The 10,551-nt window shown below is 46.0% G+C and overlaps 1 protein-coding gene across 1 annotated transcript; it reads left to right on the forward strand.

Moving 5' to 3' along the window:
• Positions 1 to 358: 358 nt before the first annotated feature.
• LOC136624583 (uncharacterized) lies at positions 359 to 7,314 on the forward strand. Its single transcript, XM_066598544.1, has 10 exons — positions 359 to 504; positions 636 to 793; positions 1,482 to 1,584; positions 3,573 to 3,650; positions 3,849 to 3,927; positions 4,065 to 4,144; positions 4,316 to 4,457; positions 4,579 to 4,751; positions 4,829 to 4,939; positions 7,119 to 7,314. The coding sequence occupies exons 1-10, from the start codon at positions 493 to 495 to the stop codon at positions 7,203 to 7,205; spliced, it is 1,023 nt and encodes a 340-aa protein (XP_066454641.1). The 5' UTR covers positions 359 to 492; the 3' UTR covers positions 7,206 to 7,314.
• Positions 7,315 to 10,551: the final 3,237 nt, after the last annotated feature.

Consider the following 10,551-nt stretch of genomic DNA (forward strand, 5'->3'; position numbering starts at 1 on the left):
TGGATCAGGCAACTGTATTAGAAACCCCTGATGGTCTACAGCTTTTTTTTTTTTCTCTCATCAGCACCAACAATGGAGCAGAAGTTTTACGAGAGATGTTCCTGCTTCCCGACCAAAGACAAAATGGAGAAGACGGTTCATAGGTCAATAAATGGACATTCTGGGTTCTATGCTGAAGAGTTATACAAATCTTTGCATTTCCTCATGTTAAACGCTCTACTTGCTGTCACTCGACCAGATCCTTCACTGTCCTCCAGTAGATCTAAGCCTGTGATGGCCATGCGCTCGGCTCATGGCGGTGCGGTCATCAGGGATCTGCCTTGAGTTGTGCAGCTTTATGTCAAAGTAAATCTAGAAGGTTCCTATAAATGACCATTTCTCACATCTCCTCTCCCCAGACATGGCTGTTGTGATCCAGTAAGGATCTGCAGGAGATGGGCACAGGACCTGGACTACCCTCCAGGCAGAGCGTCCATCCAGGAGAGAGTGCAGATGCTGGCAGAGGTGAGTATTGCTTCCTGTCACGGGGGGGGGGGGGGGGGGGGGCACTTGATCACAATATTCCCCGCCCTGTAACACAATGCCATTCCAGCCCGGCACCCTATAAACTGTGTTGTGTATCCATTGGCTCTCAGCTTCTTGCAGATGGCGGTCGCACTCGGGATGTTCCTATATCCTGTAGATGTCGGGAATCGTTACAGGACTCGTGTTCTCTGGCGATGGTTCTCTTCCCAGTTCTCCAGCTCCTCTTGGGATGTCATGAAGAAAAATTCAATCTTGGAGGGATCCTGAAGTGAGTATATAACCGTCCAGCTCGGACTACAGGATTATAGAAAGGACCAAGTCTGCTTTCTTTCAGAGATGGAACCTCACCTGGTATCACAGCTCTGCTCCATTGATGTGGATTAGCTGCAATACCACACGTAACCTGTGGACAAGTGTGGTGCTGTTCTTACAAGGGAGAGCCAAGTAATTCATACTACCTGGTAATCCTAGGATGTGTCCAGTACAGATTTACCCCTACCAATATATAGGGTCTATAGTAGGACTACCTGGTGGTTCACCCCAGCCACTTCCACTCCTCTGACTATAACTAAATCTTAAGAGTCAGATGAAGTAGGTCCAGGTGCTGAGACCCCATTGATCTCCAATGAACAGGCAGCTGAGCTCTGTGCCCAATATTGTTTTTTTTTTTTTTTTTGTGGTGGGTCTTGGCACCTGTAACCCTACTGTTTAACATCAGTGTTAAGTTTATTGATCTATTGGAGCCACTGGATGCTGGCACCTTATGTATGGGAAGGCAGAGGACATTCATGATGGTAGCTGCAGACGTACACCCAGCTTTCCTGAACACCTGAAAAGAAGCAGGAGTATAAATTATTGCTTGTTATCAGTTCAGTGGTGAGATATATGGAACTTGCATAAGCTGGTATTTGGTGATGTTGCTAACATTGACCCCCCCCCCCCCCTTCTGTATACAGATCCCCATTTCAGTTGCTGAGTGGTTTATTTCTCCCATTGGATGTGATGCGTCGCTGGCATACAATGGCTACAGCAGATTCCTGGCTCCAAGATCTCTTAGAGGTAAGTCTGGCGGTCTGGGTTATGTGTTTGGAGCAACTTAAAGGGTCTGGTTTTACCAGACAACATCCCTTTTAATAGGGCTGCCTGTAGTAAAATAAACACAGCTGTACTTGCCCTTTAGGCCTAATGTCCACGGCACATGCAGATTCTGCATGGTGAATCCTGCACAGACCCGGCCTGTGACCCTGTGTACCTGCCCGTGTTTTTCCCCCTATACTGTGGATGTGCTGGCTGGCGCACTGTACAGATTTATTTTTTACTTTTTAAATCCTTTCTTACTGCAGAATCCACGGCCCGCAATGTCAATTGTGGACTGTCTGTGGGCCGGATGTCTTCCATTGACTTCAATGGAAGCTGCAGTCACATGACCACTGCAGCCAATGAGAGGCTGCAGTATCACTGCTCATGGCATGAACACTCACATCCTAGGCACCATAATGTGAGGAGTTGAGCCCCCACCAATCTTAAATGGGGTCTTTTGTCCCCTGTCCTCCTCACTGCAGGCTTACTGTAGTGAGGAGGCGACTGAATAGAGCGCTGGTTGTGGAAGCACACTATCACTCATCCCCTTGCAATGGGACTGCTGAGATACCTGAGCAGCACAGTTATTTTCCGCAACACCACTGAAATGAATGGAGCACCGACTGCATGCTCAGCCAGAACTCCACTTATTGTTAAAGGGGTTGTCTCGAGGAAGCAGTGAATTTTTTTTTTGCCCAGTCCCCCTAATTAAGCATACATTACTAAGCCCCCCTGTAAATGACTTTTCTAGCTGGTTTGTACTTACAGTTCCAGCGTTTCGGCAACTTATAAAAATTTTCCCAAGATGGCCGCCGGCTTTTTTCCCGTTGCTTGCTGTAGCCCGACGTGCGCGCTCCCGAGACGCTACCAGCTGTGTTTCCCTGACAACCAGACGCCCCGCAGCCGCCGACCGGACCCCTGGATTGAACGCGGCCGACCACGGCACAGTCACCCACTGCCAGGCAGCAGGTAACCGGCGCTAGACCCCTGACAACAGACAAAGGCCCAGCGGCAGACCCCCCGGCCCATCACTTACTTGGGGGGCTTCTCGGGGCGGCTTCTCGGGGCGGCTTGGCGGCTTCTTGGGGCGGCTTCTCGGGACAGCTGGGCGGCTCAAGTTTCTGCACCTTCCTCTAAGAGAGGATGGTACAGAATGGCCGCTCCAGCGCGCTCCCGAGCAGTGACCGCTCGTCTGCACATGCGCAGAAGAGCTGTAGCGGGGAGCACACTGAAGCGGCTCCTGCTGAGAGCAGAAGACCGGACTGCGCAAGCGCGTCTAAAAAAAAAAAACAAGCCGCCAGCGAATTTAGACTGAACCATGGAGACGAGGACGCCAGCAACGGAGCAGGTAAGTGAATAACTTCTGTATGGCTCATAATTAATGCACGATGTATATTACAAAGTGCATTAATATGGCCATACAGAAGTGCTGAACCCCACTTGATTTCGCGAGACAACCCCTTTAAAGGCAGAGCCAGACACAATCTGTTCTGGAGATCTTCAGGCTCTCAATGATTAGGCCCCCTGGTCAGCATGGGAATAGGGGGGGGATAACCTGTTATCTTGGTACAACCCCTCTAATTGCCTCCAGTGCAGGTAAAATGTAACAAGCTATTAGAATCTAAGATTTGTCTAGACTTGATACAATTGTAACAATCTTCTCTGAACTTAACCTCAGCTGTGAGAAGTATTGGGTCAGACGTTAAAGGGTTTCTCCCTTAAAGGGTCTGCAGCATCTCGCACTTTTGGGTGGGGACTGCTAGAGATAGCTGATCGCTTGAACTTCTCCCCCTCACCCAAGCAGGACGGAGGACACACGATTTACAGTATTCTGCGCCCTTGGCGCAGTTCTTTCTGGCACATTGAACAAATGCCTATACACATCACAGGCGATCTCACACTGACCTTATCATAATGCAGTATTTACAGTCTGTTTAGGTCTGTCCTGATGCGCTCTCTCCTTACAGGCATGCAGTAACGTGTTGGTTCCTAGGCCACAGGGAATGTGCCTGTCCTGCAGAGAGCGCCAGGCGGTGGTGTCACAGGTTAGTGCGGGGCACGTCTGTCTGATCTCCTCGCTCTGTAGTCGTTCTGTTTATGAGGAACAGACACTGCCTATATTTATCTGTGGATGTAGGTAGACTGAAGCAGGGGGATCCGATGAGACTCTGTATCTGACCATAAGTGTAACCAATCTTGTAATACCCCACATTATAAGCTGCGTCTGTTTGATTCCTTATCAGAAGTCAAGGCACAAATTCAGCAATCGACAGAATGCAGGCAGGAGGTCCAAGGAGTACAGAGATACCAGACACCTATGTGGTGAGTTGGGTGGGACTTCAGGATCCAACATAAATGTCTACAGGTCACTTATCAGGAGTACAGGGGGGTCCTGAGCTCCATTCTGACAGGCGGCTCGAATTAAATGCACAGAACAGATCTGATTCTGTATTCCATAGAATGTCTCTGCAATCCGGATCAGAACTGCAATGAAGATTCCTCATGGAGGGAAGAGCGATCTGACCAAAGACAGAAATCGGTGAGTAGTGCTGCTTTTTCTTCCCCCCCCCCCCCCCCCCCCCTCCTTCCCTGTTGGGTGTAAAGTATGGCCTCCCTTTATTTTCATTGGGTTTTCCAGGATCTCTAGAACCATAACTGGCAAATGTGCTTGGCATAAACTCTGGTTCTTATAGACTTTCTCTTACTCCAGGGTCTATCCTCAATCCAGCAGCTGAAGAACTCTCTGAAGAAGGATTTGGAGACTCATCAGCTCTATCTCCATACTATAGAGACCCGGTTGAGTGGCCTAGAACGTCGCACACAGGATGTCACTAGAAACCTGGAGAGAGCCAGTAAGTGAGGACATGTCTATACTACTTGCCCATCCTCCTCCCTGATCTGTTACCCATCACTCCCATCACTTTCAGGTCGTACCCCTGTGACTCCCCTCTGACTGTTCATCCTGTCATGCAGATCTAGAGCTGGAAGCTATTAAACAAGGAAGTGTCCACCTAAAGACTCTTGTGGACGAGCAGATCTCTTCTCCGGTCACAGAAGACTTGGAGGATCTTGAGGAGAGTCTTTGGGAACGATGGCAGTGGAGTGGGTTGTCTGGGAGGAGTGTGCATCCTGTACACAGCACTCCTGTACGTAGATGTGATCAATGATTTATTAGACCTACATTGTAACGTAACAGTGTATTTATACTCTTTCATCTCGTCAGAAACTATGTAGAAAAAATGACCTTGGCTGCAGCTATGCCAGTGAGTGTCCAGAAGGTGGCAGCCGTGTGCATCAGAGGTCAGAGCTGCAGACTTGTAAGCACCACGTTGATGTGAGTATAGGGGAGCACAGGATAAAGGGGTGCAGAAGATGCTGAGAACTCTGTCAATGATACTAGGGGAGAAATTGCATCCATGGCAATAATTAATTATAACGGGTGTTTAGTACATACTTCTTAATTCAAAGACCTGAGAATCGCAGAGCTTGTCACTGACAGTCAAGGAATTCCTTATCCGAAAAACCTCTGCTTGGCATTGATGAATGCCACATGCTCCAAATCAAGAGGCTGATCTCAAGTCTAAAGGCTCATTTACACAACGATTAGCGCTCAAAATTCGTTCAAACCACAAATGAGCGATAATCGTTGCATATAAACGCTTGCATCGTGCACTTTTTGTTTGACCGTTAACTTTAAGGCGAACTTAAGATCCATCTTTCAGACACAGAGGTAAAGTGTCTCAAAAGACTGCACACTGTTATCTGCATGGGAGCCTGCAAATAACATTGTAATCTGCAGTCAGCCTCAATAGAACTGCTTTTGGAGGCCCTTTTATATGCAAATAAAGATGATAAAGTGTTAATGGCATTAACCCTTTATGCAAACAGATTGCAAAATCTTTCAAAGTATCTTTGCGTGTAAATAGGCCTTTAGGCTTCTTTCACATGAGCGCATGCTGGCCGTTTTCATGGCTGTCTGATATGCACTACGTTGGGGAAGGAAAAAGCTGAACGGGTGCACAAATCAAATGTTTGTGTGCCCGTTCATATAGCCTGGTAAGGTCGGCGCAAATGTGCCGACCTCACCAGGCCATCTACAATTTCCCCTCCCATCGCAGGCTTGCCTCTCTTCCTCCCTGCTCGTTCTGTGCAATGGGAGGGATGGGGCGGAGCTAAGCGCTTGTCCACCCTGCCTCCTCCCATTGATGGCTATGGACAAGGGGGGGGGGGGGGGGGGGAGCAGGCAGGCACTTGGCTCCGCCCCCATCCTAGCCCTTGTCCATAGCTTGAATGGGAGGAGGTGGAGTGGACTGGTGTTTGGTTACACACCCCCACTCCCACCCATTGCACAGAACGAGCGGGGAGGAAGAGAAGTGAGCCTGCATGGGGGTGGGGGAGGAGAATTGGAGCCCATGCAGCGGCTGACTTATTCCGGGCCAAAACATAGTTCCAGGACTATGTTTTGGGCCCCATGTAAAAACGCCGGGCCTTTTTCAGAAATGCGCCCATGTGATCTGATGCATTGAAATACATTGCATCAGATCACAGCACATATTGGCCGTCTGTGAAATGGCCGACCGATATGCGTGAAAGAAGCCTTAGGTTGTATTTACATGTTCAAGATTCTGGCCTAAAATTAAAGGAAGTCAGTGGGCTTCCCAGTCCAATGCAAGTGACTGGGGTATTACACCAACTGCATGCAATGGAAGAAGTCCACTCGCAATATGCATTATACTATATATTCTGCACAGAAAAGCCACTGACTGGATGGGTTCCCTTCAATGACAATGAGGTTTAAGTGCTTTTACCCTGATCGCTATGAGACAGATGACTAGTGTCCATTGGTGCATATTTAAATGGCCTTCATAAGGGCAGATTCGGACTGTTTAGTAACACTGCACACAGGGCAGTCCTTCAACCAAAAGGTCAGCCACATGTCCCTATTCACATGGTGAAGTATTCTGCTCAGGACTATCTTTGGGGTAGCAAAAAAGATTCAATTGACCAACAAATGAGCATCTGCTTGTTGGCTGATCAGTACCCTGTTCACATGGGGCATGATGGAGTGAACAACCATGCATTCACAATCACTGGCCTATGCCAAAGCACCTTAATCTGTATGGGTCCACAGCAGATCTGTGGCTGAAATTGGGATGTACCAGATTTCTGCCTTGTACATTTAAAAAGAAAAACCTGTCCTAAATCTTGACTGTTACGATTCATTCACATCGGAGGTTCTGTCCAGAACATCTGTCACTGATTTTCTTTGGAAAATGGGACAAAATGGTGTTGCAAGCAGCTGTATTTTATGCTGTAGATTCCCTCCTTCCCTGACCGCCATTAGTCAGTATCAGGGTGGTTGTTTTCCTGCTGCCCCAAACAGGAGGAAAATGAAATTCCCGACCACTGATGTGAATGAGCCCTATCTATGGCCCAATATTTCTCACAGCTGAAGTTTTGGTACATTTACAGAATGTTAATCTAAATAACTAAGATCTTTCATTCACTTCCAGGTTCTCATACAGCAGATAACACAGCAAATTCATCAAATGGAGAACAAAATAAGGTTCACCTCAAAGCTGTACCAACGTGTGGGGTAGTGCCGCTGCAGGAGCACTCGGTCATCTTGCTACTTTTCCCACAACTCTGGAGAAGGAAAAGTCTGAGATTTAATAAACTTAATAATAAACTCATTTAATAAACTTATTTATTAACAGCACAATGTGTTCTGAGCATTCATGGAATGTGTGGGTTTATACAGAAGGCGGCTATGAGACCAGGTTTCACACGGCGTCAAATCCTGTGACAAACCAATGGCCAGGGGGAACTGCAGCGGCTACAGGGCCCAATGTACGAGGGGTGGGCACTTGGGTCCAAAAAGGACAAGTTCTTAACACTTGTGCTGCCACTAGGTGGGCTTCTGCTATATGGATTCATACATCTGGTATTGAGGTTAGTGAGGCTGTATTAATCCCCAAGTATCAAGCTTTCCCTGGGAATGGCTTCTGAGAATAAGAACCGATTGTAGAAAACAGAATTTTTGGTGTGGTTGGTTTTGACATATGTCTTGCGTTGCGAATTAAGTGTAGCACCATGGTTTCAAAGTGTCATAAAGATCATAAAAACCATTTATGTATAGATACATGACTGGAATTTAGAGATGAGCGAGTATACTTGCTAAAGGCAATTGCTCGAGCGAGCATTGCCTTTAGCGAGTATCTTCCCGCTCGAGACGAAAGGTTCGGGTGCTGGCGTGGGGTAGCGGCAGTCAGCAGGAGGGAGCGAGGGGGGGGGGGGGGGCAGCAGGTACACTCTAAAGGCAATGCTCGCTCGAGCAATTGCCTTTAGCAAGTATTCTCGCTCATCTCTACTGGTATTGCATTCTATAGAGCATTAAACCAAGCCTGTTGGCTCAAGTTTCCATTGTGCAAGCACAATGTTTGAGGTGTCATTTTTGCGCTTTTATAAAGTGGGTTATAAGTTAAAAAAACAATATTTTTACTACTTGATTACATTGTCAGCCTTGGAGTGTGGAAACCACTAACCTTTTTTAAATATATGCATGATAAACAGAAAAATTTTATAAAAGCAATCACGGGAAGAAAGATCGCTGGATGAGGAATCCAAGAAGACCTGGATGTCCCATCCCAAGTATTAATGGGCTCAGCAGAGCCAAGGTGAACAAGTGCCCAATACAAATGTGCCAAGTGCTTTCACCACTCAGTTTAACGTATGCAAGGATCTGGGACAATAACAGATATTGCAACCTTGTGAGTGTCCTCAGTCCAATGTGAATGATTTCATGCTGTGTAGTCATTGCTGAACAAACAAATACCACAGTTATCTAATGACTGTCAATACCAATAACCAGCTTTGCCACCACTTGATGTGATCACAGACCAACTAGTATCAGAGCTACCGTTTAATGCAACTGCTGCGTTTTGCATTATGGACATGCAATTGTGCAAAATGATTCTAGTCTCTTGGCATTTTGTATCGTACTCCTCTCCATAGACCAGCGGTTTGTAAGTTGAGAATTCTTTGTTCTTCAATTAAGGTTTTGTGAAAACGTGTAAATACATAAATTATTTGATTTCTAAATATTGTAGAACAAAATGTTAGAATAGGAGATAAGTACTTGTAACTTCAGATATTATGGTGCTTATGAAATGTTGTAACTGTTTTCGTTGTAATGAAAACTTGTTTAAAGTCTTTAATCTGTGTTATACAAAATTATTACCTATTCGCCAAGTGGCCACACAGACATATTCTACACCTCAAACTAGCGGCTGTGTTCCAACACAGCCATGTCCAACTTTTTTTTTTTTTTTTGCATTGAAAGTTTAAATAAAAATCCTGCAGTTCTCACACTGACCCCTCTACCTAATAATCTGACATTTCCTCTTCTGTGGAGAACATTTCATCAGTCCTCTCACAGACAGGATGACACTGACAGGTGAAAAGCAAGGATGATTATAGTATGTCTGGGAAAGGCTTCAGACTCTTACTCTTCTTACATTTATCTTGTGGCTTTCGGCAAATAAAACATGTTTTTCCTCTCATTCTGCACTCATTACCCCATAATGACAAACTGAAACCATTTTGCATTAACATATTCTGAGCCTTTTGTATGACAGACAATTTGGCTCTGGGAGGCCCTTCCATTTCTCTCGATCATCTTTGAGATGTTTGACACCTTGATTGTGAGTCCCCCTGTGGTAAATTCAATTAACTAGACATAATTTTAAGATTTGTACCCCTGTCTATATAAAGGTCTCCCAACTCATAATGCCAAAGCAGAGCAATGAGGAGGAAAGAATTGCCTGTAGACCTCACAGGATTGTGTTGGGGAACAGATCTGGAGAAAGCTACAAATGTCTGCTGCCCTAAAGGTTCCTCAGAGCATAGTGACCTCCATAATTCTTTACTGGGTCAGCCAAGCTCTAGGAAGAGTCCTGGTTCTACCATTAATCTAAGTCATTGGGGAAGAAGGGCGTTGGTGACAGAGATGACCAAGAATCCAATGGTTACACTGGCTGAGCGCCAAAGATCTTGTGTGCAAATGGGAGAAACTTCCAGAAAGTCATCCCTCACTGCAGCCCTCCACCAATCTCGGCTTTATGGCAGAAGGGCCAGAAAGAAGCCGACTCTCCATAGAAGACATGAGAGCCCGTCTGAAGTTTGCTAAAAAGCACCTACAGGGCTCACAGATTGTGAGAAACAAAATTGAACTTTTCATCCTCAGTTCTAAGCATTGTCTGGAGGTAACCAGGAACCGTTCATCACATGCCCAATACCATTCATATGGTGAAGCCTGGTGGTGGTAGCATCATCATGCCGGGGGACAGGGAGACTGGTCAGGGTTGATGGAAACCTGAATGGGGCAAAGTACAGAGATTTTTTTTTTTTAAAACCTTTTCCAGAGTGTAAATGATCTCAGACTGAGCAAAAGGTTCACCTTCCAACAAGATGATGACCCTAAGCACCGCAGAGACAACACAGCAGTAGCTTAGAGACTACTTTTAATGTCCTTGAGTGACTCAGACAGATCTTTAGCTTGAACCCAATCAAGCATCTCTGGAGAGACCTGTGGCCATCTACAGACAGCCCCCATGCATCTTGACAGTGCTTGAAAGGATCGATAGAGAATAATGGCAGACAGTCCCTAAATCCAGGTGCGCAAACCTTGTGGCATCAGACCCAAGAAGACTGGAGGCTAGAATTGCTGTCAATGGTGCTTCAACTAAGCCCTAAGTGCAGGGTTTGAATACTTATGTCAATGCTAAATGGTCTTCATTTTGAAAAAATTAAATATTACTAATATTCTGTTTTCACTTTGTCATCATGGAGTATTGAGTGCAGAATGAGGAGAAATGTTTTATTTTTTTTATTTTTTGCACAAGGTCACAACATAACCAAATGTAAAGAAAGGAAAAGGTCTGATGA

This window comes from Eleutherodactylus coqui, chromosome 4, assembly GCF_035609145.1.
Source record: "Eleutherodactylus coqui strain aEleCoq1 chromosome 4, aEleCoq1.hap1, whole genome shotgun sequence".
In the NCBI taxonomy this organism is placed as follows: domain Eukaryota; kingdom Metazoa; phylum Chordata; class Amphibia; order Anura; family Eleutherodactylidae; genus Eleutherodactylus; species Eleutherodactylus coqui.